This window comes from Struthio camelus, chromosome 2, assembly GCF_040807025.1.
Source record: "Struthio camelus isolate bStrCam1 chromosome 2, bStrCam1.hap1, whole genome shotgun sequence".
Classification (NCBI taxonomy): domain Eukaryota; kingdom Metazoa; phylum Chordata; class Aves; order Struthioniformes; family Struthionidae; genus Struthio; species Struthio camelus.
Genome location: NC_090943.1, coordinates 24070106 through 24083130, shown reverse-complemented (window position 1 = coordinate 24083130; position 13025 = coordinate 24070106). Strand labels below are relative to the sequence as shown.

General features: G+C 43.5%; 1 protein-coding gene across 2 annotated transcripts in view; it reads right to left on the bottom strand.

The window, feature by feature from the left end:
* The window catches only part of CUBN (cubilin), a 145236-nt gene that overhangs the window by 88480 nt on the left and 43731 nt on the right, over window positions 1-13025 (bottom strand). For both annotated transcript variants that reach the window (XM_009673702.2, XM_068934653.1), the window contains one exon: window positions 1736-1895. In XM_009673702.2, the coding sequence (XP_009671997.2) occupies window positions 1736-1895 (160 nt within the window). The remainder of the gene's footprint in view (window positions 1-1735; window positions 1896-13025) is intronic.

The following is a 13025-nucleotide window of genomic DNA, read 5'->3' as shown; positions in this document are numbered from 1 at the left end:
GCAAGAGATCTAATTTTATCCAGGCTAGGGCAGTGGTACATACCCACAAAATGTAACTACCAGGCATAGGAGGGACACCCATATTTGTGCGTGACACCAATCAAGAAAAAAAGGAAGCGCTTGCAAAATACAGAAGGAAGACGGCTGTGGTCAGCTCAGGAGGAATTTGCACTAGTGTTACAGGCAGGCAGGGGCTGCAGCTGTGACATGCAGAGCCAGTAGTGACATTCCCCAGGAGCCAGGCCCATCTGCACCCGCAGACCCTGCTCTGCCGCTCGGACACTGCCCCACGTTAGCGATCCGGGCGCCATGGGGTATTAGGCCAAAGTCTAGTGCCCAGGAGCTAATGGAGGGGCAGTGCTGGCTGAGAGAGAAGCAAATGTGTCAGTGCCGAAAAGGAGTACAGTGGTGGGAGAGAGCTGGAAAGTCCAGGAAACGTGTGAGGGGGTGGAGGGAAAGTGCCAGAGTACTTACCAAGCAGACAGATCTCGGAAAGCTTTCAGAGCTTTAGAAGAGCAAGTTAACCCAGAACCATGGCTACTGTATGGAGCTGATGTCATTTGGCTCCGTGCATAAAAGCCTCCACTTTTTCTTCTTTTGTGCAGCCCTGGGATGACATCACCTCAAAGCACAAGAATGTACCTTTGTGCTGTAGCACTTCCCCGCTGGCTCCTGCCACACATCTCACTCTTCCCACATATGCCCCTCTTTTGACCAGAAAAGCTCCTCGACCTCCGCTGCATGCAAAACACCACTGTCTAGTTGGAGAGAGCCCTTTGGGAGCCCATGAACGCTGGCAGTCTGTGGTGGTGCAGAGGAGCTCCTATTCAAACAGCATGTAACAAGCTGTACACCTCAGCAACCCACAGTAGGGCCTCTGCAGCTGATTTCAGCTGCTTTACAATGCTGCCAAAGCTGAATGGTGTGAACTGATTAGATAGACATGGCAACTGTGGCTATTTAATTATTTTCAAGGTCGGATCCTCTTTGATGGGATGTACAATGGTGTGCGATTTAATCTGGTTACAGTGCAATATTGCCATTAAATAAGCAGAGTGAAAAAGTTGCATTTGTAGCCTCACTTCAGAAGGAACTGCAAGCATAGTTTGCCGTTGTACAGTCATTAACAGATTTGTTTATAGTTGGCAGGCATGCTTGCCTATTTACTGAAGCCTGTGACAGTCTTCGTGACATGCAAGCACAGGACAAAAAACACCCGAAGCACATCATGGCCAGTGCTGTTTCATGCAGAGAAGGGAGGGAAGGCGGGGGGGCTGGAAGTGAATGCACTGCCCAAGAAAGGAATGACCACAAAAAACTAGACAGAAACTTGTACAGAAAACACAGGTCTACAGGAATTGTGGGCAAAACGAGGGTTGAGTGTCTCCCTTTAGAAAACCCAAGCTCAGTTACAGGGTTCCCTGTAACTGAGTACATCTCCACTTCAGCAAAGAAATTCTGCTCAAGTCCCTCATCACTGTGCGAAAGGAAACTACTCCTGCAGGTGAAAGGATATTCTGTGAACAGTGCTCAGCCAGTCGGGGGCCTTTTAAGTGTGTGTGTGTGTGGACATATCCACTGGGAAAGTCTTGAAGGAATCATGAGGAAATGCGATGTATTCAGAGCGATAACAAATTGTTTCTATTTAGGCATAGCTGCAACATAACCTGGGACTCCACTATAAGTTCAGAGAAGAAGGAAACATACTTTCCCAGAGGAAATTTGGTTAGCTTACCATTAACATGCCACAGCATCTGGAACCCACTTCTAGCGTTCAATCCATCAGAGTGAAACACCACGTGGAGGCTGGTTCCTGTGGTATTCCCTGCTGGGGGAAGAGACTGTCCACAGAAAGTGCCTATCAGGTTGGACTGTGCATCAGGCCCATCATAGAGCTGAAAAGAAACAAAAAATATCGCAGCGAATAAAAAGCAGCTTCCCAATTCTGAAGCTTTTGTAAAGGATGTCAAAGAAAAAGTTGTGAGACTTCTCACACTGGCCTGGCTTACACAGCAAAATGAGCTATGGGAAGCATGGTGAGATTTGGATGAAATGATGACCAAATATTACTGCAATATGTCTTTAAACCTGGCTGCACACTGTGTACAGTAGGAAGGTTTTACTGTTTCTGTTTTGGTGTGTATTGGGGGTTGCTGGGGAAGAAGATAAAAGGCAAACAGCAATGAACTGAAACGGAAAGAAAAAGAGGATGTCATGGGTCCAATTGGACTGTGCATCTAACACATGCTAATTGCCTCCAAACCCCTTGGTGATAACTCAGATTGCATCTTCATTTTTTAGGGCCACACTCAGGTGATTTCCGATTGACCAAAGTTGCATGAGAGAAAACAAAGCAGTCAGCGTCACCAGAGGCTCCCAGAGTTATGAGGACAAACTGAGAACAAAGCAAAGTGAATCCTCAAAAACTACAAGACAAACTTCTCATGTATTTATTTATTGTCCTAACTTATGACAGTGTCCTGATTTGGAGGAGTAGCCTGTGATTTCTGAATTTTTGTACTTAGAATTGAGCTCATATTGCATGTGACAGTATTTTGACAGTCAGGGTGTTGACAAGACGTAGCCAGCCTGAAAATCTTTCTATTCCCTAACACGGGTGAGAAAGCTACCATCCCAATCCTAAAACATGACTACTCTAAAAAAAGGAATAAATAAAATGATAAGAAAATATTGTAAAACTTGAAGTCTGAAGTTAGTCATATACTCATATTTAAATAAAAAGACTAAATACATGTGTTGACTGGGTAATAATGGATGCTCAGAGCTTTTGAACCTCTTTATATTAGTTGACTCTGAATAGGTTTAAAGAATGTTCCAAATCCTAGTTTTGTGACTTATTTCAAATGCAGTAAATCACACTGAATATGCATCTGTGTTCTTCATAAAATATCCCAATACTCAGTATCATTTTGTGGGGGGGGGAGGGGGAGGCGAGTGTATCATTTTTTGCATACCTGGTAAAAATCAGACATTTTAGCTAAACTGCACTTGACTTAACGATATCAGACTGCCAGTTATTGTCAGGTTTGCTTTATTATTTCTCCTTTTGTTGCTATGATTCTCAAAGTTTAGAAAAACAACAACCCTCATGCTTTTTTATCACTTTGCCCCAGGTCATCTGATCTTCTGTCTCACAGAGCATATCTTTCTGTCATAACCCAGGAAACTTCTGGCACAGAAACCCTGTCTGAACATCGTGAATTTTTGGCATGTTCATTTTCAGAATTTCAACAGAAACTTTTCTCTGTTCTGAAGCCATCACCATAAAATTCTCTCCATGCAAAGAATCAAATCTATGTTCTCCAGAAAACAGCCAAGGTTTATTTATCTTTGCTCTCCATTCAAAGCTCTTTTCCAGATACCTCTGATTCCACTAGGAATTCTCTCCTCCACTGAACATTCACAGTATGGAAGTACGATATTACAGAAAATATTGATTAACCTTGCTAACTACAAATTTTTGCACGTGTTTTCTAGCAGAATCATACATGGTAGTGAACAAGTAATTAAGGCCTCAGCTTTTCTATTCAAGCTGTTGGTTCTGTAGGACGTTCACAAAACCCGTTGCTGATTTAAGACGTAGTTGGAGTCAAGAAATTTACTCAAGTGGTTTCATATCCTCAGCTAGTCAGTCAAGTTTGTATATCTTAAAAAAATAAGAATAACAACATAATTCAACCAGAAGTTATGGGCCAGTTGCAGGAATAATTCTCTGGTAATATTCTTTGGTCTATTCTGTGGCTGGATTAGGTTTTAAATCCTCTAATTCCATGAAATGCCCAGAGCATAAGAAGTGCAACAGGAGGACTATCACTCCATTTGTATAATTTCCCTATGTGAAATCAGAAAAGCTTGAAAGTTTCTAATTCCAGACCCATCACTGGTTGTTCTAGAAAAGCCTTGACTTGATGTGTTTGATAATAGATACGAAGTTATGGTAAAGGTTAGATGTTAAGAAGCTTGACATCCCTATGTATTCTTTCCAAAGCAAAATGAAATAAAGTCAACTTCAATTAGATTTTTAATAGTACTACTTCCTACAACAGCTTTGTGGTACATACTACTCATATTTCTGTGGCTTCAAGCCATGGAAATCTTACACCAGAAAAATATGAATGGGGAAGAATGAATCAACGTGGAGACCATGAATCCATGCTCCAGATGAGGAGCAAAACGTTAAGACACATCCTCAACCATTAACTGTGAGGTTTAGTAACTACAAATAAAAAAAGCTGAGGAACTTTGGACTAAATCACACCAGAAATTTTCAAATCAAATCAAAAAATAAGCTTCATGAATCTTCTGTAATTTTGATTCATCAAGGGAGTGTTATTTTTATCTAAGACAGCAAACGTCACATTTCTATGTAATTTCCCCTGAAAGTAGTTCGTCAGTTTTTCAAGATACAAATAACGGTTACTATAGCAATCTCTTCATGCAGTATTGCCCCGTCGTTCTGGGTTCAGACTGGAGTTTCACAGGGAATTCAAGTGCTTGGCCAGCTGTAACTCATTGAGAGAGGCAGGCTTACAACAGCTAGAATTTCAGCCTTTTTTTTTTCAAGCTATCTTTCACTTATAAATGAAGGGAACAGCTGTGTGTTTTCACAGAGCATTTTGAACTTCTAGAAACATGTTTTGCTCTCGCACAAACATGGGCAAGTGAAACTGAAGCTGAATGCAGATCTCACGAGCCGCATTTTCTCTTCTGATCTCTCGGATGCGTTTCTCATTTAAGGGCCTGCTTTGTCAGCTGTGCTATCCTAAACTGCTGAAAATTGAGGAAAAGTTTTCCCCAAAGCAACGTCAGGCAAGGTATTCCCTTTGCCTGCACAAGACAGTGGAATTTCGGGTAGTTTATTAGCCACTCCAGTACCATACTGACTCTAAGAACTGGGAATTTTTCTGTTCTCTTCTGTTCTGTCCTTTCTAGGACTCTTTCCCAGCTATTCTTTGGGAAGAATGTCCTTGTTCCCTTTCTGTGTAGATATTCACTTCATAATTTATTCATTTATTCAGAACTTTTAGCATCCATCAGAAATTCTGAGGGCAGGCGAATTTTTTGCCTGTTGCATTACCTGCACATTTTAAGATCCTTTGCATGGCAAAAAAAAAACAAACCCCAAACTGCACCTTCTTTAACTGAAGCAGCTTCCTGTGAGGGGAAGCACCATCCCTACGCGGGAATACTGACAATTCTCATTTTTATTTTATTATCAATAACTCTATTATCAGTTATCATTATTTCATTATACAATTGTCAATAATTATACCAATTACTATCTCAATTGGAATTCTGATACAAATTGTTTGTAATCTGAACAGCCTTCTTACAGAGACCTGCAGCAAAAGCCCTCGTCTGTATTTGCAGCGGTCAGGAAAGGAAGCTCTGCCTTGGCTCAGACCAGGGTGACTGCAAGTGTCCCACCTAGCACTGGAGGGCTCTAGGGACTTCCTGGAGGAGTTATTCTGACATGTAACAGTATCCCCTCCCTCGCAGGAGTGGGAAACCTGTCACGGATTTGTTTTGACTGATCTAAACACTAGACCCAGTGGTTACAGGTATCTGAGCAGCTGTTCCTGAACAAGCAGTTTTCTGAAACGAAAGCACTGATTAGCACCGCAACAAACCTGTTACCAGAAATGATGCAAAAGCCAGGCAACATCATCATCATCCAAATAATGAAAGGCACTCCAGAGTGAAATCAATATTATTTTTTTCATCAAGAATTAACTCAGATAAAAATAATCCATTTCCAAGCAACGCTTTTCTTTCTAGAAGAAAGAGGGTTCTAGCTTAAGAACCTGCAGGTCTCTCAGTGAGAGAAAAACACTGATGCTCCAGGATGTGGCACTTTGCTCCAGCTTAGCACCACAGCAACACAGTATTCATAGAAACAAAGGCAGCTTAAGAGTTTTGGTGATTTACTGTCTGGAGCCTTGTTATTTCTGCAGAAACAGGAGAGCAAAATAGGTTATGTCTGTTCTTCTACGATAGGAAGGGTTTGCAATTACCCAGGGAAAAAAGCCTCCCTCACAACTCTTTCTAAATAAGGTTTTAATATGATTATTTCAATGTTTATGACCTAGATGACTGTTAGAAAACTCCTTGCTCTGACCACCACCAGGTTTCCCAGTGAAAGCACATAAATTTCAGGATCTAGATTTAGGGGCCAATCCAAAGGCACCACAGCCAGCAGTGTCTGAAGAGCAGGCTGAGGCGCTGTGGTTTGAACACTAATCGACATTCTTTATTGTTGCCCCTTCTCTACACACAACTATCACCTCACAAGCCTTCCCAAACTTCTTCCTCTTTACTAAGGACATTAAGGTAACGTCCCTCCATAGTTTGGTCTCCCCCTCCCATCTTCCTCTCCTTCCTTCTGCGCGTTCCCCTCCCTTGCTCACTGCAGTCTGTCCCTTGGAGCTTCTCCCAAAATCACTTCAGGAGGAACCACTCTCTTTCCTAACAGCTGTACATGTGGGTGTGCGCCCACACCTGTACGTGGGTCACCTTGGCACCCGGAGCAGCCAGCACCTGGCAAGGTGGCAGCCGCTGGCAGAAGCAGTCACATCAGCCAGCTGGGCACTACCAGAGCAGCAGAACAGGGCGCTCTGGTCGAACAGAGTCGGTGCTCAAATGGGCGAGTTCACCATTTCTTTCTGCACGTTTGAACACCAGAACTGTGGGCTGCCTTCTGTCTCCACACAACGATATATTTCTTTCACTAATTAACCATTTTCATCTGTAGTACAGTAAAAGTTGAAATCGTGAGTCACTAGACATAGAGCATACCAGATAATCTCTCTGGGATTTATTTAACAGATGGAAATGTATAAATGTCTAGTTTTTAATAAGAAGAATTGTGTCTATGTTTTGTCTCGTAACCTGAGCCTGGAATAGTCAGAGCCCTTTGACAGTGTCAAGCAAAATTAAATTGCACATTGGACTACAGTGACATATTTGTAAAAGAAATTTTTCTCTCTTACATTACTTAGTTTACTACCTTCTAAAAGAAAACAACAAGTATTTCTAACAAATTTCTAGCAAATCTGCACGTTCTTATCTTTCTAGGAAAGGTACATTTCTGCCAATGACAGGAAAATATTTTTTCCTTTAGCAAGGTGAGGAATGTATTATACATCTAAGAAATACAGGTTATATCTTTGTATAAAACTTCAAAATTGTTTGAGATGTAGCAGCAGGAAACAACTGCTGTTTAAGAAAGGAGTGCCTAGGAGACCTTAACCTTATCAGTCAAGTCCAAGGCCTGTAATCACAACTGTATTTGTTCAACATGATATTTTAAATCCTCAGGCCTACGTTAGGCACTCCGGTGGGGGAATGGAGGAGGCATGTCAGCATGAAAAGCCCAGGCTGGTTGTGTGCCGTGACTTGCATGCATGGTTCAGTGCTGCTCCCCATGGCTTTGACAGCCAGGACCCTCTGGGCCACCAGCACCAGCAACACCCAAGCGGCACTGTCAGAGGCCAGCAAGAGCAGGATCCGCTCTGGGGATGCCTCCACTCGAGGAAGTCTGTGTCCTGGAGAGCTACGGCCACTGAGTAGGGGTGCAGCTTGCTCTTGGCAAACCAAGATGGGAAAAAAGAGCAATATTGCCACCTATTAGGCTTTCAAAAAAGCAAAACTGCCTGCCCATGGTAACAGCAGAGAGGGGAGGGACAAGACCTCCTTCAGAGCCTGGTCTGGTGGTCTCGAACTCCTCTGGAGGCCTCCCTTTGATGAGGAAAAGCTTTGCCTGGTTCAGCTGGGATTTCTCCACCTCTCCGTGTCACGGTGCTTGTGCTGAGTGGGATAAGCCCCTTCATTGCACAGATAGCTTCACATATGCTGGCCAAGCTTTCCAGCACAATTTTGTAGGACAGAGGATGAACAGAGGAGAGAAGAACTCCAGCTGCAACCAGTTGAGTCCCCAGTTCTCTTTCCCTAGAGAGGGGCATGCACACTACCAACCACTTCATACTCTAATGTTTCACAGTCACATCATTGTAAAGCGCTTTTCCTGAAGGCACAGGCAAAGTCACATTGCTCTGAGTTAGCAGGGTGATGGAAATGAGGACTGCATGGTGCTCTGACTCATTTGCACGTCCGAGAGGAGAGACTCTGCTGCCTGCCCGAGTCACTCATGCTACTTGTCGTCTGAGGTTTCTGCAGAGGTCGTGCAACCCTTTCACCACCAACAAATTTAGTGCTGTCTTCAGGGTGTTTTTGTGTGCAGTTCAAAGTTTGCTTCTAAGAACCTGTCAGTCAGCAAAACCAATGTGCTTCGATTCTGAAAATGTAGGCAAATGGGAAAACAGAAAATCTTTCTGAGCCCTGAGCCAGTCTTCCCTAGGGTGGCAACTCCTTGGCCTGACACCTTCCTCTTCCAAAGCATCCAGTTTGCTCACTGAAAATCTGTGCAAGAGCTATGATTTCTGTGTTTACCACAGGAACCCAAGGAGAATTATTAGTTTTATCCTTACAGTCCTACTCCGAAGAACTTCTTGTGGAGGCCTGGAAACCCCTGAAGGAATTCAAGGACGGGCTGGCACGCTGCCAGATTGCATGGTAATGCGTTTATGGATACCACTGCAGTCTGGCCAACAGGCTGTAATTTGATGTCTGTGTGCAGAACCTGGATGGGTATATTTAATATATCATCTCCTTCCCCAGGGGGATGTACTACCGGTGACATTTTGCAAATCAATGCATGGCCATAAGCAGACCCATTCTCTGTGCTTGGAGAATTCCTGCAGCACTTTACAAAAGTACAGACATATATCAAATGTAATAATGTTAATCTCCTAATACAGTTTAATCATATTTACTAGTTACAAGCACAGAAGAGAGGAAAACTAGAAACAGGGAAAGCCTTTTCTTCTATGATAAGCTAATAAAAAAGAGGATCACCAGCTGAGTGCAAGCAACAATTATCTAATGCATTATTCCCAGATGGAGAAAAAGGATATTATGGCACATCCCTGGAACGCTACTGTGGTTAAAAAAAAAAAAAAAAAAGGCACATATCCTGTTACCACCAGAAGGAAATGAAACAATACTCAAGAGCAGATGCCATATGAATTACTATACTCATTTGATAACATCCATATATAAGAGCGCACTGATATTTTAACCACCATAAACCTAATAGCCGAAAAACTCTGGACTTCTTAAGTATATTGGTAGTAAGCAAGCAAGGAAGTGATTTATTCCAAAGAGTAATTCTGCCCTGCACTGAAGCAGAAGGCAGGCCACTGTGGTTGCTGACTGCAGATCAGGCTGTCAGTTGCCTCCATAAAATGTGCTTCTGCAATATCCACATGTATTAGAGTGTCATTTCTTACAACTGTATTTCCATCCTTGCCACTAGACATTAGTCATACATAGTCCACAAGCCAAAGGGTGTGAGACTCAGACAGACAGTTCTGAAGCTTGTCTTGCTGCACAGCAAAATCTTACTGTTTGCTTATCAGGCCAGTGGCATCTTGCAGAGGACCAGGCAGGGTCTTCCCTGCATGTTAAAAGCAGACACTAAACACACTGGACTTCAAGGGAAGGTTATGCTTTGTGAGTAGAAGAACACAGAGGGAACTTTTTGCTGAAGGACAGAAAGATTAGTTGTTTTCAAATAATATTTTTCTTGGATAAGAAAGGAGTAAATTTCAATCCTACTGCAAGATTCTAATCATACGGGCAATAACATGATGTTCTCTTTGCTTATAAAATAGCTTGACTTCTGTGGAGACTACGCTCTGTCACACTAAATAAGAAGACAATTCATCACAAAAGATTGGAGGTTAAATATATGCTTATTCAGCTAACAACCTGGTGAGCTTAGAGAAAAGAATAACATTTCTATGTCTCTGTCTGCAATCTCTCACTGACTACAATCTGATGACTCCTCTAGAAAGACTAATGGTACGCTATTAAGCCAAGCCACAGCACACAATATAATCTAAAGACCATCCAATTACAGTTAGTGCATGCAGCATCACTTAGAAACAGTCTGCTATTTGATATGCCTTGTATCATATCGTTACCACTTCTGTTCATGTCTTTATCACAGGCAGTCGATCTGATATTCTTGAAACTTTGCTGAAACTCTCTGCAAAATGTCAGGCATCTTGTGAGTGTTACCAGCAATGAGCCAACATCCTCTGACAGACCATGAAACACTACACATTGCTCATTTGTTGAGAAAGTGCTCGCATGAGATTCATGCTAGAGACTGCCTTGACAAAAATCTGCATTTTTGCCTCCCTCCCACACTGCCCCTGCTCTGTTATTGGCACCTATACAGAATGGCATAAAATTGCCACCGAATCAGAAGAGCAGGGCTTTCTCCTTCCTACGTGGCACAGATATAAATAGTTGCATGCACTGCAAAATGGTGGAGATGCAGGGCCTGCCTAGGCCAGACTGAGTCAGTCACCCAGGGCTCCCCTGCTAGGGGAAAATGCTACGCATCCCGAGTACCACCAGCCAGCCGCTGCAAAGGGCAGCCTGGCTCACAAGAAGCATCCTGTGATCAAAGGAGAAAAAGGAATAGGTATTGGAACACAGGGCTGGCTTCTCCTTATACAGTTGTGATTGCATTTTGGTCTGGGAGAGCCACGCATTGCACTTGCCCGGAGTACTCTTTGGGCATCTGAACATCTTGCTCAATACCCTGTATTTGAAACAGGCTATTCGCTGTAAGTGACGATAGTTATCACTGGTAACTGACAACCACTAGGAATACCTGTGTGTAGGAATTTCTGATTTTGTCATTATTCTGCATGTTTACATTCTGACTCACATGTGAACTAAGCCAGGGAGCAAATAGCAAAGCTGAATATGTATCAGACTGAATTAGTCATAAGGCAAAATACACTTCTCATATACTGGATGTGGGTTTGGGTTGGAAGCCTAAGTCATAATTAAACACAAAAGTCAAGAACAGGCCCTTTTGCAGTGTGGAGATTGGGCCCAAACCCACAGTGCCTGAGCCAGGTCCAGCAGTACGTATGAACGCAGCTTGCCCACTCTACTTCTCCCCGCCCTACCACAGACACCACGTTCTTCCCTTCAGAATTCAGAAAGGTTTCCAAAAAATAAGAGTTCTAGTTGGAGGCATTTGTAATGTTGCAAAAATATTTCCACGTGCATCAAATCTCTCTCTCCACTGACTTTTAAAAGCAGCTCTGTTCATTTTGTTCTGCAACTACGTCATTTCTTGATTGTACTCTGGGCTCAGCCAGGTCCACTGTCTACTGTAACACCTCCGTAGCATTTCAAATGACACCCTGTCCTTCTCTACCACATACCTCTTTCCCTTACTCCCTCTCTTACCTCCACCGCGATCAACCGCTAATCCCACCTAACCGCTAACCCTTTTCCTTCCCATTCCCAGCCTCCTAGCAAACATCACCACCAAACCTACCCCTCCTAGTCTCCCTGGAGTGCCAGGGCAGGCAGAGAGCAAGAAGGGCTGGGATGGGAGAGCACCAAACCCCGAGGGGACGGGAAGAGCGGGACTTGAAAGCCCTGTGGACGAGAGCACCTGCTCCACCCTGCCCGTGACAGCAGCACCGGTGGCTGCCCAGTGCCTCGGAGCCACGTGGAAACTGCCTGAGCAGCAACTTCCCGTTTCCTCCAAGAAAACAGTGAAGGGCTCTGGCACATGACCCGTGCACCACCCACTTGGACTACAGTGAACACGACTCTACCTCTGTTTTCTCACTGTTATACTCAGCCAGGGCATCAGAGCTTTCCCTTTTTAGGCCTCTTTGCAATAAAAGAATCTCAAAATTAGCATGTGGCAGAAAAGTAATTTTATCTCAGCTGAGCAGCTGTATCTTGTTTTTTTCTTTATTATCAGTTTTTTTCCCATTTTGCAGTGGAGTCAAAGTCCATATGGGTTTCAGACAGAAAAGTCCCAAATATCTGCAGTCTGCTTAGAAAGTGAACTGCAGACTTGTTCCAGATGAATCCCCCTTTCCCCTACACCACAGGGCACTCCACAACCTTGCCAAGATGTTCTCCTTTCGCAAGACGCAGGGTGGAAGCAGACGCTATTCAGTTCCCTGGCTGGTTCAACCTTGTTCTCTATTTTTACACTATGGCACATATTTGTGCAGCATGCAACAACAAAATGAGAACATCTTTTCCAAGTGTTATTTCTTAATGGCATTTGGAGAAAGACTTTCAAGTAACGTGACATGAATTGCAAATTAAAGCCTCCTTAACACACTTCCATGACTGTTTTGAACTTGCATTTTCCTCTTCATACCTCTTTTAGTCTTTATTTGCTTTGATTGGGAGCAAAGAGAAACTGTTAAGTGCAAGTACTTTACTGCTCCCCCTCTCCTCCCTCCCTCTAATATGTTTTATTTCTGTTCTTCTAAGCGCTTCGGATCAGGTCCTTGCCTCTGGCATTACTCCTCCATCCTTGACTTACATCTAGGACAGAGTCTTCTGGCAAGTCCCTTGCTCCTTACTGGCTGGCTACCGTGTGCAAGGCCCCTGCCCTTCACGGATCAAGGGCTTAGGCATCTTGGGACTAGTACTGGCCTCTCCATTTGGCTCCCATGTTTCTTTTTCAGCTTCCTCACAAAACGAACCAGGGTTTAAGCAACTTCTGTTAGTTTTCAATACAGTGCTCCCTTGTTTCGTTTTTTTTTTTTTTTTTTTTGGCATGCGTATTCTTTCTTTCTATTCCTGGCCCCAGCAGAAGAAAGCTGGAAGGACACCACTTTTGCCAGTTTATTACCCATTTTTGAGCTGTGAAAGCTGGCGTGGTAAGGAGGTAGAGGGAGCAAAGGAGGACATCAAGAGGGAACACACAGCCTAACACCAGGCCTTCTGCTTGACTTTCTGCAAGACTGGCACCAAAGTAAGTAAGTGTGTCCAGAAACGTGGGCACTATTCCATAGCCCTCTCCTTGGCTGAAAGTAGCTATGATACTGCCCTAAATTTCAATTTCTCTTGCGCAAAACCTAAGTAGAGCACAGGGGCTGTGT